General features: G+C 45.1%; 1 protein-coding gene across 7 annotated transcripts in view; it reads left to right on the top strand.

Annotated features, from left to right (window-relative positions):
- Nucleotides 1-15607, top strand: part of CAMTA1 (calmodulin binding transcription activator 1) — a 256449-nt gene that overhangs the window by 75064 nt on the left and 165778 nt on the right. For all 7 annotated transcript variants that reach the window (XM_051637665.1, XM_051637659.1, XM_051637661.1 and 4 more), the window contains one exon: nucleotides 10623-10758. In XM_051637665.1, the coding sequence (XP_051493625.1) occupies nucleotides 10623-10758 (136 nt within the window). The remainder of the gene's footprint in view (nucleotides 1-10622; nucleotides 10759-15607) is intronic.

Below are 15607 nucleotides of genomic sequence, written 5' to 3'. Positions count from 1 at the left end.
GTTGCCTCGTGGCATCTTGCTGGGCTTGAAACCCTTGGGGTGAGTGGTGTTGAGCCATCATTTGCATAAAATTGTGGAACACTGATTTGAACACTTTCAGCACAAAAAATTATTCTTGGGGTGTTGTAAAGTCACCATGCTTGGCAGTTTGAGGTCCATTTTCCTGGTGCTGGCACCTGTATCTGTGCAGCAAGTGTTGGGTGAGGGATGGGGAAGATCAATGCTGTTTTGCTCTTGGCTTGATCAAGAAACCAAAGGACGTGGGAAAGTGGGAGACTTAGGAAGTGGCCTGATGTCTGGCCAGAGTGATCATGCCTGCTGTCTCTTATGATATGGCCTGTGGGCTCGGTGCTGCCTTCTTTTCTGGCAGTCTTTCAGTTTTTTGCAAAAGTTTGCAGGAAAAAATGCAAAAATGTTTCCTTTTAATTTGCTAAAAATACTTTACCTTTAATTCTGAAAAATTGCTTTACAGGTCTTCATATTTCACTGGCCATAACTAGATTACTGCCTTTTACTGGAATACTTTGTGTTAATGAAGACCGATTGGGATTACATAATAGATTTCATCTAAAGAAGGCATTATGTGGTTATTTTTTACTGTCTGGCATTCTAGTTAATTGCCTTGTCATCATTAATTGATGGGACTAAATTGATATAAATAAATAGATTATATTCTTGAGGTCAATTTGAAAGAGAGGAGGGGTTTGAAGCAGGCTGCTGCATGGTGTTTCAGCACGTGCCCTGAATGCAGCCTGTAGTTAGTGACAGTTGAAGGGAGCTGGGGCACCAAGGCCACATTCCAGCTCAGTCCAAGTTACCTGTAAAGCACTTTTCTTGATCCACTTGGATAACGGATGCTCTGCCCTTCTGGGAGCTTTTCCCAGCCAAGACTGGGGTAGGTGCATTGCCCCGTCTTCTTGAAACTAGCTTCAGGTGCTGGCTAGGCTCAGTCCTAAGCCTCAGCCCTGCAAATGGTCCTGGCTGGTCCATCAGTTTGAGCACCTCCAGTTTCCAGGGTAATCCAGATTTATGTGTATAATCACTGTTAAACAGCAATCAATTGAGTCCATGGGTAAATCAATGGGGTTTTTATTAGATTGCAATATTGCCTGAAATCCTTTAGCCTGGAAGGAGAGAGCTGGTGGGGGTTGAGGAGCTCTGAAGGTTGGTGGGTGCCAGTTCATAAGGCTTCAAAAACACGGGAGAGAGCAAACAAATAGTTCCTTATGAACTTAATTAATGTTAGTGTGCCTTGTATGCTTGGATGTGCTTAGCATGCCTCCTGCTAGTCCCCACTGCCCTCACCTGTATGTTGTCTGGGGGGGTCAGTCCTCATGCTGTGCTGGAGCAAAGTCTGGGATTTGACCCCCTCCCATAAAAGCATCACCAGCTCATCCAGCCAGAGCCCCTCCAGCCCCAGATCCTTGGCTGCTCCTGGTGCTGCTGCACATCTGAGGTCCCCCTGGGGACAGGGAGGTCTGCTGCCACTGCTCTGCAGCCCTTCTGCTGGCTGCAGCATTGGAAGTTCTTAACTGCCAAACTGCAATTCTGATTTGAAGTGGTTCTCAATTAAAATTTATAATTAACAAGTAGTTATTCAATTTTCAAATATTTACAGATTTCTATAGCGTCTCAAGTCATGAGCCAAGCTCCACGCTGCTGGCAGAGGGAGAACCAGAAACCTTTTTCCTTCCTCGTAGTGCTTTCTGAGCACAGCACAGAGCTCCTCTCTCTTCCATCCCTGCCAAGGTTTACCCAGTCCCTGGCAAACCCTGCATGTCAGGAAGACTTTTCCTTCCCTTTCCTCCTCCCCAGTAAGGACGTGGCAGTGTTTGCAGGGGTGAGTGTCCCCACTATGCTCGGAGGTGACCTGGCTGTGAAGCTGACACTTGCCTTGGGCAGAGCTGTGACCATGGCAGTGCCTGCAGCACAAGCCCAGCTCCCTAGAAGTTTCTTGGAAGTTAATTGGAGCCGCAGGTCCTCGCCAGAGGGACCTGTTTCCATGGAGAGAGATCGATAGCTCAGAGTGGCTGCCAGGGGCCCTGCAGGTGTGTGTGAACACACAGAGCTAACGGGGCTCGCCTCGGCACCCTAACAGATAGTGGGATGATTAATCTGAAAACAGTTTAAAGCATTCATGAGTTGTAAGAACTAATTCCCAATAAATCAAACGGCATCCCCGTGGGAGTAAGGAAGAGGAATAAATGAAGGCTAAAGAAATTGATAAAGATCCTTGAGCAATAAAGAGACAAACGCCTGTTCTTTTAAAATTATATTTAAATGAACAAAGTTGATTTAACTGTCTTTTTTTCATGCCTTGTACTAAGATTTAGGTCTATAGCATGTCATTATATCAAGAAATAATTTGCCAAAAGACTTCTAAGCATTTTGTGTGCATTCCACTTAATGACAATCTTAATATTCTAGCTTTGGTCCTATATCGTTATGAGGAGGTTTCAATTGCTTGGCTTACTGAGGAGTTCATAAAAACTGTTTCCAATTTCTTTTTCAAATCTGGTATAGAGTTCAGAACCATCAACACAGGAGTTATCATGTTACTCAGTAAAAATATTGGAAAGACTATTGTTAGCTGCTTTAATGAAGTCTGCAGCTTTGGGACAGCACAGTTTCCAGGATGTTCCTGCTTGGTGAACCAAGTTCTGCCTTTACGTGTTTCTGGAAAGAGAAGAGCTCACCTTCCTGGTCTTGTTAGGTAAACTGCCTCTGCTAGCTGTAGCTGGCTTCCTGGTCTTGACAAAATATTAGAAATTCTACCCACAAGTGTCTTGAAGTGATGCTTCAGATTCTCTTGGTGATCAGACAGGATAAGAAGCGTCTGCTGACCAAGCTTCTGCTTGTGGGTTATTTCCCTTACAGATTATTTTGTAGTAAGTTCATCTCCAAATGTGAATTTCCAGTCTAGGACCTTGGAGGGATTGTCTTGTTTTCTTATCCTCCTCTGCCCCCAGAATAAGAAGGGTTTGGTTTAGCTTTCTTGTTGTTTTTTTTTTCTGTGAAATACCTCTTTCTTATGGTCTCGAGATACAGATACAGTCGAGATACAGTCTCCACTCTCCGTTTGAGCGGAGAATCAGTTTGATAAATGGAGACTTAAGAACAAGTCACAGTGATACTAGATGCTTTGTGGTTTGCCAGTGTGAGGTCTGCCAGTGGAGCTGCCTGGATTTTCCGTTTCCCTCCTTTGGGAGGTTTTTAACGTTCAGTATTGTGGGCCACTCAAAATTATAACGGTTCACAGAAATTATTCCTTGCAAAAAAGCCCCTGACTCAGGGTTTGGCTGTGGATACTTTCACAAGGCTGCAGTTTCCAACTGTGCTGTGCTCTAAGGTGTAAATTTAGGAAGGACAAGATCCACACAGTACTGTGGAGGGAGACATGGTGATGAGGACTCCAGAAACTGAAGCAGGGGTGGAGGCAACATAGTCCCTTTTCCATCAAAAGCACTGGCAGTAGAAATTTTTTTTTCTGATTTCTTCAATTGGCTCTAAAAACAAGAGACTTTTTGAATCAATTAGGCAGAGTATCTATGATACACGAAGATGCTAGAGGAATCTTGTGTGCAATTCAGTCTTTGGCAACAAAACACAATGTTGAGTGTAAGTGGCAGCAGAGTAAATGTTTACTGAGAAGCCAAATCCTGTTATTAGTTGTATTACTATTATTAGTGCTGTTATTGCTGTTCCTTGTTTTCTAGTTGCATCAAGAACAAGTACAGAGAGCAAAAATGTACAGACTTTTCCAGCACATTCATAAAAACAGATCTTGGCTTGGGAAGAGTGGCACCAGTTGGAGCTGTTGTTTGGTGGAGATCCCTGCCCTGTCACTTCTCTGTCCCCGCCGCTGCCGGGACACCATGAGGGCACAGGCAAGGGTCTGCTCAGCCCGAGCTGCTGTGCACTGCCCCAGGCTGCATGGTGCTGCAGGGACATTGCTGTTGGGAGGAGGGTTTGGGATGTCCTTTGGTCCTGCCCAAGACAGCAGAGTCCCGGATGTTGCTTGGTTTGGTCCTTAGGGCAACGTGTCCTGCAGACAGAGGTGTCTGGAGGGGGCAGTTTTGCGGCACTGGTGTCCTGATTGCTCCATAAGTAGCCCCAGGGAACTGCTTTAGGGTGAGACTTGACAACGGGTGTCCCAGCGCACACCAGAAGAATCCAAGCACTTTTATGGTGTGTTGTAGCCTGTGCTTCAGCCTTCAAAATTTATCCTGCTCTGACAGAAATGCTCTATTTATCAGCTCGCAAACAGTCATGAGAAAAGATACAAAAGCTTTGCAGTGGCAGGTGCTTGTTGGGTCCTGTTTGTTGGAGCCATAGGTAATTACTCCCATACTTAATGAGTAGTGTTGCTTTTATTGATGAACACAGAGGCTGGAAAGAGGAGGTAAGGATTAAGTTTTATGGCCTACTGCTGCTATGAAAAGGAGCATCTAGACACCAGTTAATGTCCTCTTGATGGGATTAGCCACTGCATTAACTACAACTCTGGATAAAATTGCTAAGTCTCTTATTTTAGACTTTTAACTTCTGAAGTATTGTGGATACAAAATAAATCCACTTTCATCTTAAATGCAAATGGCATTTAATTCTGCAGACAAAAAAAATCCCATGTATTTACATTTTCTTTTGATTTATATCTCTTCCTACATGGGTAAGAAGACTTCTTCTAAAGTCTCCATTTCATATTGGCAGAGTTCAAAGCTCAGGTAAATCTCAAATGTGTGATCTGGAATCCCTCTGGCTGTCAAACTCTCCTCAGCTTCAAGTGAGGACAATGGGGACTTTGAAGGCAGTGGCCTCTCCCTGTGAGGTGAAACACGGCTGGATCCTCACAGACACAGTGAAGTCTAAACATCTCTAAGAGTTCTTCTGAGGGGCTTTTCTGTTGTTTGTGGGGAAAAACTGGACCCATGCTGGGATTCCTTTTCTTCCAAGGCAAGTGTGTGTCATTGCCTGAAGGTCAGAGCCAATAATTTATTTGGAAGGGGAAGGGCAAAAAAGGTTAAACCAATTCCTGTGTGATCTACCAGTGATAAAGCTGCGATGGAGAAGCTCCCCAAAGTCTGAAAACATTTAAAACTCTCTGTATGGAAGAGAACTGCATGCACCTGTCACAGCATCCCTGTTGCAGGTTCCTTGACATGGACACGTGGATCTTGGTGATGTTCTAACTTGGCACTGAGTGCCTGGGTGTCTGCTTGGCCAGGGATGGGTTTACTCTGAAGTGTGGGGGTGAGACATCCTGGTTTGCAGCTCCTCGAGATTCCTCTTTTCCCATTTGGGCTTTAATCTTCTGATAAGCCCTCAGTGCAGCGGAGGGGAAGTGTCAAGGTAAATGAAGACTTAGAGAGCAGCATTTCTCAGGAGAGAAATAACTTCTGTCATCAGACTTTTTTCCTCGGTAGAAACAAGAAATAGGCAATGAGGTATTTCTGAAATCTTACTCTCAGTCAGCAGCAATCCTGACCAACAGTCCTGTGTGTTCCTCCTGGCCCTGCCAGGGGCAGCTGCAGTGCGAGGGCTTCACAGCTGCACAGAGAGCAGAAACAGGACAATGATAATAGACTACCAAAGGTGGTTTCCAGTGCAGCAAAGCGAGGCAGTGACCAAGTGGGATAGATGATGCTTTTAAGCAAATTGTGTGAGTATCGGATGAGGGAATTACAGGCCTGCTTTATTCTTTTTGAGGGTTATGTCCACTTTGTGTTATTTTAAGGTGCCCTGTGTTGTCCACACACGATTTTTCTTAGTGTGCTCAAGGACACATGTGATTCCCCGTGAGTATTGTATTCTCAGTCCTCTCTCTAACTTTAGAGAAGCATATTTTGAGACATGACTTTTTTCAAATATTTGCAGAATATTTCTTCTAACCTTTTCCAGAGCCACCTTCCCCTTCCCCCTTGCCTGGTGCTTGTGTTGCAGCTGTTGGCTTGTTGGAGCTGTAACTGCTGGCACTGTGGCCCCCCACAGCGGGCTTTGACCTGTTTTACCCCAAATCTGGGAAGCTTCTCCAGACAGGAGAAAAATTCGGGGCAATGATTTATTATGAGGCTCTGTCTCTTTCCAGGCTTCCTCCAGGACTCCAGTTTTTCCCAGCCAGTTTCTGCATCAGTAGGTTGCACCTTTGGGAGATGGAAAGTTAATTTCTCATCATTATGGTACATAGATTCAGAAGATGGAAGATAGTCCCCTTTTGCTGTCCCTGGACTCCAGGATAACTTCATAGCCAGAGAAAATAAAGTTAACAGTTTTGCAGGATAAAAAAATAGCATAATCAAGGCTGTGAGCAGGAGCCATTTCTCAGTGCTGTGTGTGTTGAGGGATAGAGGCATAGATGGAGGGATAGATGGAGAGGGATTCGTCACCTGTGCACTGGGGTGGCACAGAGGGTGTCTGGTGTGTGACACCCTCCTGCTGCATCACAGCACGGCTTTAACTGCCATTACTCTCCAGCTCCGTTGGCTGCTTTTGGCTTTGCCATATTTGCTGTTCCCTTTCAGCAACCCCAGTTCCTGAGGCAGTAAAACAGTTTTAATGAAATGATACACCTGACATTTACCAAATCTTGATGTGACAATTTAAAGGGAACTAGTTGCATTGAACAGCCTCGTTAGTGTTGCAGTAACATAATTAGGAGAACAACGCAGTGGTACCAGTAGTACCATGTACTCCTGAGCAGTACCATGATTTAAAAGGTCCTCAGGCTAATGTCTACATTGGTGAGTCTGAATGTTCCCATTTTTTATGTACACCTGCACCTGTGAAATGGGTGTAATTGAACCTCTTTGTTTCCTTCCCCTTGCCCCTCTCCTTCTTTGACCTTCCTTTACCCTCTTTTCCTTTCATTGCCCCTCCTTTTCCTTCCTTTCCTTTACGCATTAGGAGAAAATGCTTCCCTATGAGGGTCATGAGACACTGGCCCAGGTTGCCCAGGGAAGCTGTGGCTGCCCCATCCCTGGAAGTGTCCAAGGCCAGGTTCGATGGGGCTTGAAGCAACCTGGTCTGGTGGGAGGTGTCCCTGCCCATGCAGGGGGATTGGATCTAGATGATCTTTGAGGTCCCTTCCAACCCAAACCATTCTATGTTTCTGTGATCTTGGTTGTTTAAGTCAAAGGCACTTTAATTTACAAGCACAATATTGAGGCATATATGAAGCATCACTAGACCAAAACACCCTGCTCTTATCCAGTGGTATGGACTGGTCTTCAGCTGGAGGTGAAGCATCCTCAGGAGTCCCCAGCAACCAGCAGATCCTGAGTGAGACACGGCAGCCGCAGGCTATGATTCTTCACTCTAAAAATAAGCCTGAAAATGGAATTTAGCATCTTCTTCCTGGCTGCAGCAGGACAATTTGGGCAGAAGTAGCTCTTATGCTGTTGTGGCAATTTGTGATGTTAAGTAACAGGGGCAGAGGGAGGGAAGCATCTCAAATCTCGTCAATACTGAAGACAAGGTTCTCTGCTCTGCAATTACTCTTTCTGTCCTTTCTCCTCCTTCCCCCAGGCCACAAGCAAGAAACCTAGAGATCAGACAGCTTTTAAATGCCACAGGCTTGTAAAAGAGAGGAAATTTAGACTTGTAACTTTACTGTGTGCTACTTGAGTCTGTATGCAAGTTGACCATCCTGCAAGCTTCACCAGTGGGACCAGAAATGCCTGCTGGTGTGTTCAGAGCCCTCGTGCCATGCTCCTGCGCAGACGGACGGGCAGGACCCTGCTCTTACACCCGGGTTGGGGGTCTGGGGGGAGCACATCTCTGCTGGCCATGTGGTGGCTGTGGAGGTTTGTTTGTTGGTGTTCCCAGCCTGAACCCAAGGCAGGGATTCACTGTCTGTGGGTGAGGCAGGCAGAGGGCTCCTCTCCTCTGCTGTTGGGGGGGTCAGGCTGTAGCACTGCTCCTTCCTCTGTCCCTTTCCTTTTGTTTGCTGCTTTTATTTCTAGGAGCAATAAAACCTTTCTTCTCATTGCAATTAAATGTATTGCAAGTGGAGGGAGAGATGTGTTGACCTTTCTGTGCCATCCTGGGGAATCAGCTGGAGGGAGGAAGTGCTGTAGCTTGTGTTTGGTGTACAGCAGGTACAGGTGAGGTGACCTGCTGGGAGGTAATTTTGCCATTTCATGGACTTGGGTCTGGTTTTTGTCACACATGATGGAAAACTGGGCTGTGATCATCCCCACCAGGGAGGAATGAGGATGAGCACATGGCAGCCAGGCTCTGTGTGGGTCCCTGGACCCCTCCAGCAGCATCAGCACCTCACTCTGCAAGCTCAGCCTCTCAGTAGGTTGAGGTCCCTCTGGCTCACTTGCTTTCAGCTGTACTGTAATATTAGAACAGTATTTTATTATTTTCTATTTAGTCCTGCATTAATGAAAAGAGCACTGTGTAGCTGCAAAGTAGTAGCTAACCAAACCAAGTAAATTGCTGTTGATGTTGCAGTACTTGCTGTTGCTGAGTGCTCTGGGTGCAAGGCAGTACTGAGGAAACAGTTGTTTTCCGTGTCTGATGGCACCCGCACGCCAACCCTGCCTGTGCTGCAGCTCCTGGGGTGCTGCGGGCGCTGGTTGGGAATTGTAGTCCCAGGGTGGCTCGTGCTCAGGTGTGTAGTTTCATCCCCCTCTTCCACAAAGGTGTAAATGAAATCCCAGAATTGAGGTTGAGCAGCAAAACCTCCCAAGGAGATCTAGGTTGGAGTTGCAGTGCTGTGTGTCCTGTGGATTCCTCAGACCTCATCTGCAGAGCCTTCCCACAGCCATCCTGCTCTTGGCTGTGTCCATGTGCCGGAGATAAGCACAGGAGATCTTCCCTCTCTGCCTTTCTTACAGCAGCTTTCATGCTGAGAGAGGCTTCCCACAGTTTCCAATCCACGTTCATTAAGTTTGTGATGTGTATGTGCCTTCTGGAGAGTGAGTGCTGAGAACAGCTGAGGCAGGGCTTCCTTTGCCTGGACCTGGAGGTACCCTCTGCACTGATGTGCAGGGACACAGCCAAAGGACGGGCTCTTGGCAGCAGATCCTGTGGCTGCTGATGGTGTTTGTTCTGATGGAGGAAGGGTGTGGGGTGTATTGGCTGAGGGAGGTAATTTCAGCTGGCCAGTGCTGGTAGAAAACCATCATGAGCTTGTTTTCCTCAGTAGTGAGGTGCCTTTATGCACTTAATGGATCACTGGAATGAGTTACTCTATAATTAACAGCTTTTACATCAACGTTACTGCCCTATTATTATGTGATAAACATGGGCGAGGGCAGCTATCTTCAAATGGAATGTTTTGTTAGAGACAAATGAGGAGAGGGTACCTGTAGAAAGCTTGTTCTTGTCCTTCTTTCATGGTGTCATGCTGTTAGAACCATAGAAGCAAGAGGGAAGAGGTATGTTGTTCCAGCTGGGCCAGGCACTGATTTTTGGACCCTTGGCACAGCTCTGGAGTTGCAAGCCAATGTTGCATGAACACAAACCACTTAATTTGGCTTATTTATTTTAAGAGCTTCCTTGTCTTGGCTGGACACAAAGATACTTGGTGTATTTTTCAGCAGTTCTCAGTATCACTCAGCTCTGCCTGGAAATACCACATGCCCAGAGAGCAGGGGGTGCCTGGGGCAGCACAGCTGGGCTGGGGAGGGGGACCAGCAGCTGCCTGTACTTCATGTGCTCAGTTTGTACAAGTTCAGGTGCTTTACTTTGTCAAAAGGCTCCAGCCAAAGCTTTCCTGTGAATGTTGCTCGTTGCTGCTGCTGCCAGTGTTGCTGCTTTTCGTTCTGGGTGTCCTGAAGCCCAGTGGCTTTGGGTGCCCGATGCCCCTCCACAACCATCCACAGCTCTTCAGCCCAACACCTGCCCAGGCTGTCTGCTCTCTCTGCAGCCTTGGGGGTTGAGTTGTGTATTTTTTTAGTATTACAGCAGAAATGCCCCTTTCGTGTGTCAGCTTAGCAGATGGCAAAACATTTCTGTGAGGTGCTGGGCAAGTGTCAAGATGCCTTTGTTGACATTCCAAAGCATCATCGTGGTCTCGAAGCAGAACATGTTTTCATGTGTCTTTGAAGTCCCATAGGTGCTCAAAAGAAGAGTTATTCCATGTCTAGCACTGATCTAAGCAGGAACAGCAAAACCAATGTCTAAGCTAATGCTTTTTTCCTTCCGTTCTTTTTTGCTTGTTTATTGCCTTTTTATGCCAACATCCTTATTCTGGTGCTGCATTAGAGGGGCTTGTTATCTAATCCTGCTGATGCATTAAAAAGAGATTGTATATAATAAAATAATAACAATCCTTTCTCTCCTTAACCTTTCTTTCCTTCTGATTTTCAGCATGTAACTGAGCCAAATCATAATATATCCTGTGAAAACACTAGCTATTTTATAAGATTTCTTTTTTTTTTGTTAACCTGTCACTGGCACAGTGACTTCATTAAGTACAAGATTCTCAAGTAAAATTTTGCAGATTGCCAAACATCAGTTAATGCCATTAACAACAACTGAAGGTGAAAATGTGTATTGTGCCAAATACAGAGCATTGCTTTCCTGTGCAGACTTTAGCCCTCTGTGGTGCATTGCTTCACCAGCTCTCCTAGGGTGTTTTCTTTTTGTAATCCAGAACTGTTTCTTTTTTTCAGACCGCAGAATGGTTCTATGATCCTGTACAATAGGAAGAAGGTGAAATACAGGAAAGATGGATATTGCTGGAAGAAAAGGAAAGATGGGAAAACCACCAGGGAGGATCACATGAAGCTGAAAGTCCAAGGAGTGGAGGTAGGAGAGCAGAGTGGGAATGGGTGGGCTGGGAAGCAGCAGCTCCCCAAAATACATTCAATGTGAAGTTGTCCACTCATTCAGAAAAATATTTGCTGAATTCTAGCTTTTTCTTTCCTATCCCCCCAAACACACACATGTTCTTTGACTACTTTGAGTGAAAGCTGTATGTGGTTTCACCATCCGGGCACATCGCAGCCATCGGGTCACTGTGACCTCACACAGCTGAGGTGCCAGAGACAGACACCAATGTGTGGCCACACTGAGCATCTCTGGGGAGAACATGTGCTTTTGGTCACAGGTGCTTCACAAGGGTAACCAAACACCATGAGGGCGTTGCTAAGTTTTTTTACATTATTTTTTCACTGTGTAAGGTTTGTACGTGCATGATTTGCTTCTCACAAAATACCAGCTAACTTTTTGGCAGCAGTTGTCATAGCTTTCCATATGCTTATGAAGTGTGTGTCTTAACAGTAGCAGAAGCTGAATTTCTGTTGAATTCAGACCAGAATCAAACTCTGCTTCACGGCACGTTTTGAAGGAGGCCTTTGCTCTATTGGTGGTATTTAGATGTTCAGAGACATGCAGATGGGCGATTTCACCTGACCCAGTATTTCTGGAATAAGCTTGTTTGTTCCAAAGCATGTTGTTGTTTGACACAACTGTTGTTTCTTAAACTCTGTGTGAGAGAGCTGTTTGATTGCACTGATAGTTTCTGATGTTCAAGGTCTGCACAGATGTGGATAAGAAGTATGTGTATTTAACTTCTTTTATATGTTATTAAATAGGAATTGCATTTTCTGATAGAAGTGCCACTGCAGATCTTTGCCTAGCTTAGTTCCTGAGACAGTAGGGCTTTGTTCTCTGCCTTTTATACTGAACTCCAGGCCAAAGTGGTAGCGGGGTGTTATAATGTGTATGTATAGCATTTGGCTGTGCCATCAGAAATACCCTGATCTTGGCCAATGAGGAGCCAAGCCGTAAGGGTATTTATTTGTGTAAGCTGTAGTGATTACTGGGGACGTTGCTGTGGATAGAAATCTATGCTCAGTTCTGTGGGCAGAGCCCAGCAGTGTTTGGAATAGTTGGTGTTGTTCACGGACAGCCAAATCTTGACTTGTGGTGTGGAAGCGCATCCAACAGCTTTGGGCTAGACTTTGGGCCAAGCTGAGCTTTCTGACCTTGCTCCCTGGGCCGCTCTTAGCAGGTTTGTGTGGCACCAGCCTTCCTCCTGCCTGTGATGAGCTCCTGCACTCCCCATTGTGGCCCTGGAGCTGGACTGGGCATTTGGCACCCGTGGGACCATCTCCAAACCCGGTGCGGGGGATGCGGAGCAGCCGGGTGCCTGGAGTAGATCTTGTGCTCCTCCTGGGCCATTTGTCATTCTTAGGTTCTGTCAGCTTTAATGAGGTTTTGGGTTTTAAAATAGTATTAAATGGATTGCATTATATTACACTAGAGAGGCATAACTTTGTTCCATAATTTTTACATCCAATAACAATGTTTTATTATGACAAGGGAAAAAAAAAAAAGAAAAAAGTCAGCATAATAGAAATTGTGCATTGCTTTTGGTTTGGGTGTGCAGGGCATGATCTAATTTAATTCTGTGAACTTTAACAATGCAGAATACCAGAACCTGCACTGCTAAACTAACCTGTAGGAGGGTGGTGGTGGCTGTGGGCTACCACACATACATGTGACTAAATACTTTCTGGCATGTGTTTTCAAAGATGGAACCCATCGGCCCTAGTGTCTGGCTGTGTGGATGTACAGGGCAATCACATTGACTCGACAGCTCTGTGCTGAACCCAGTAATTCCTGTTTTATTGAAGCATGGCTTGTGGAATGTAACTGATCTGAAGTGGAAAGTGTCAGGAGCTGGAGAATACACAGCTTTCAGGGCTTCTTCCTGGGGCTGATCACATTTACCACTTAAGAAAACAAGTGTCAAAGTACTTGCTTTGTGATTTGGAGGTGCCTGGGTTTGACCATTTATTCCTACCTCTCTCTCTAGCTTAAGAGCCCTTTAGTACCTGATACTTTATCTCCCAAGAAGGTACTTATGCCCTCTCATTGAGTCATCCGTCAGTCTTCTGGTTGGGAAGCCAAACAGACCCAGTTCTAAGCCTCCTGGCACTGGCAGATGCAGGATGGGGCCAGTTTTACAGGAGGTGGGTCTTGGGACAGATGGAGAATAACCAGGCACAAACCTGGCTCCTGAGCCAAGCAGTGAACAATTAATGGCAACTTTTACAGGGGCTCAGATCTGGAGGAACACAACCTCTGCATAAATCTATGTGCTTAGTAGCACTAAAGGGGTATCAAAATCCAGACTGATCAGCTAAGTGTTGAAAAGAACTTAGTATTTTTTCCCCTGGGTACCAGAGCATAAAGGAACCAATGATTCAAATTGTTGTAATTTACATATGCAAGGATAGTAGAAGATTGACAGGAACAGGCAAATAGAGATTGGGGTCCAAAATGTAACTCCCACATAAATCTGGGTCTAGAAGAGTCAGGTCCACAGTAGAAACATCTCTTGTACTGTGTGTGCCCCAAGATGTGTCTGTGGCTTCCAAATGCTGGAGGAAACCCCCTGTGCCTCAGCCCCTGCCCCATCCCTCTGCCTGGGCAGCATCTGACCCAGTGCTGCCCATCTCCCTTCTGAACAAGGCAGGAAAAGTTCATTTTCTTGACCTCTTAAGTGCTGCTTGGGCAGAATTGTGTGCTTTTAACCTCCTTAATTCCTTGATCAGTACACTCTGTGACTTCACGTAGTGTTATGGGCTTATGTTTCTGATACCATCCCAATGGGAAGCAATGGTCTTTACTTGGACGTGTAGGCAACAGATTTTAAATAATAAAAAAGCTTTTTTCGAAGTTGGAGTGATGCTGTAGTTAACCACATTAGGGTTTAACAGGGCATGAAATAACTGTCTGCCTTGTGGCACTGCCAGATCATCTCAGCAACTCTTGCAGCCAGAAGATAAATAGGTATCATTGTCGCACTGATGGAAAAATACTTGCGAAGCCGAGAGCCAAGAGCACCGACAGGATCCAGACAGCTCTGGAAATGGCAGCTAATGGGCACAAAGGAGAAACGTTGGCCCGTGGAACTACTGACCAGCCAATTCTGAAAAGGGGTTTATATTAGTGAAGTTAGCAACTAATTACTTCCTGAGTGTCAAAGTGACAGCTCCTGCATCTTTCCAAATTTCAGATAAGGAGAAAAATGCATTTTGAAACAAGAAGTTTATGCCAGATACTCAGGGCTGTTGGTGTCTGTCAGTGTCTTATAGAAGGATTTGGTGAGCAGGCACAGTACAGCTAAAGCAAATTTAGGACATAAATAAGGAATGAACTAACTTAAATAGGAATACACTAATTTAAATAAGGAATAAAAGGAATAAACTAATTAACCAAGTGGATGTGAAATGATAACTGCCTGAAATTCTCAATCTATTGTCTTGGTTAGCATCACTGCACACAAAGGTTTAGGATATTACTTTGTTAATCTGATGCACAGTCCTGTTAGAAAATGCCAGATAAGCCAGAAAGGAGAAGTTAATTTGGCCTTTCCCTTAACATACCTCCTTGTACAATTCTTTGTGGAATCCACTAAAAATCTCCAATCCATGATCCTTTTTAAAATTCTAATTAATTAGGATCCCTGGTGAGGTGTTCCTAATCAATTCACATAATTAAAAATTTTAACTAATAAATAATAGTGAGGGGGGTGTTGTAATAGCTTCAGCATCATTCCAGGCTGGTACCTTCCCAGATCCTGGATGGTTGGCTCAGCCCATGCATTTGCTTTTCTTGAGCATGAACCTTTTCAGGTGCATGTAAATGGTGTGTTCATGTAGATTCATAGTGAACTGCTGCTAAAATGGAAATGAGGTGACGTTACGGTGAATTTCCTTCTCCTCTGTGTTTTGGAAGGCTGGTGCTTACTGATGGGCACCGGTTGGTGGGGATGCTCCCGTCCCTGTGCCGGGGCCCTGGCTTGTGAGGCGAGGTCCTTCATCAGCCCTGATTTAGTCTGACATTGCTAATTTCAGATCAGGGACATCAGAGAACAAGATGAATGTGCCAGAGCCCATATATTTGAAATATCTTGTTCTCTTGTATATAGATGTATGTACAATATGATAATCTCTATGAATTCCTGAAAAAAAAAGTAAAACTTGATTTAGGTCTTATTAAGAGGGAAACTCCCTCGTGGAGATGGAGATGCAGAGTATCAATTTTATATGCAGGACTTGTATTTAATTAATATCATAACTGTCCCTTAACACTATTACAGATTAGTCCATGAGGACAAGAATAGAAATTTTAGATTATCCAATTACTGCACAAACTCTGGGACATCACCCTCAAAACTTTGCAGAAGGTTCCTCTAGTTCTGTGTCCAGCCCCACAGCATGGCCCTGCTCTAGGTGACAGGCTGCATGGCCAGGGTGGGGACAGTGGCGTTCCCTCGCCTCTGCTGGGAACAAGATGACCTTTCCTTTTAGTAAATGACCAAATGGGCTTTTCTGTAGTATGTAAAATAGCCCATCGTGGAGTATTAAATTGGAAAATGTTTGTGTCTCAATTCCCTGCTATTGTTGGTGAAATTTACTTGTAAGTTATTACTGGCAGGTGAACATAGCGTGGGCGATGGGATGCTCTGGCAGCATTAACTGGGAGAACTATTCCTGGGACAGCCTAATCCAATCCACTTTAATTTACACAGGCTCTGGTTGGCCTCAGAGGTGAGCTGTGTAGTTTGCAAACCAATTAAGATTGTATTGTTCAGCCAGGCTGCTTAATGGATTCCAGAGAAATACTGCAGAATGGCTTTGTA

This window comes from Apus apus, chromosome 20, assembly GCF_020740795.1.
Source record: "Apus apus isolate bApuApu2 chromosome 20, bApuApu2.pri.cur, whole genome shotgun sequence".
Taxonomy (NCBI): domain Eukaryota; kingdom Metazoa; phylum Chordata; class Aves; order Apodiformes; family Apodidae; genus Apus; species Apus apus.
This window is presented reverse-complemented; position numbering and strand designations above follow the sequence as displayed.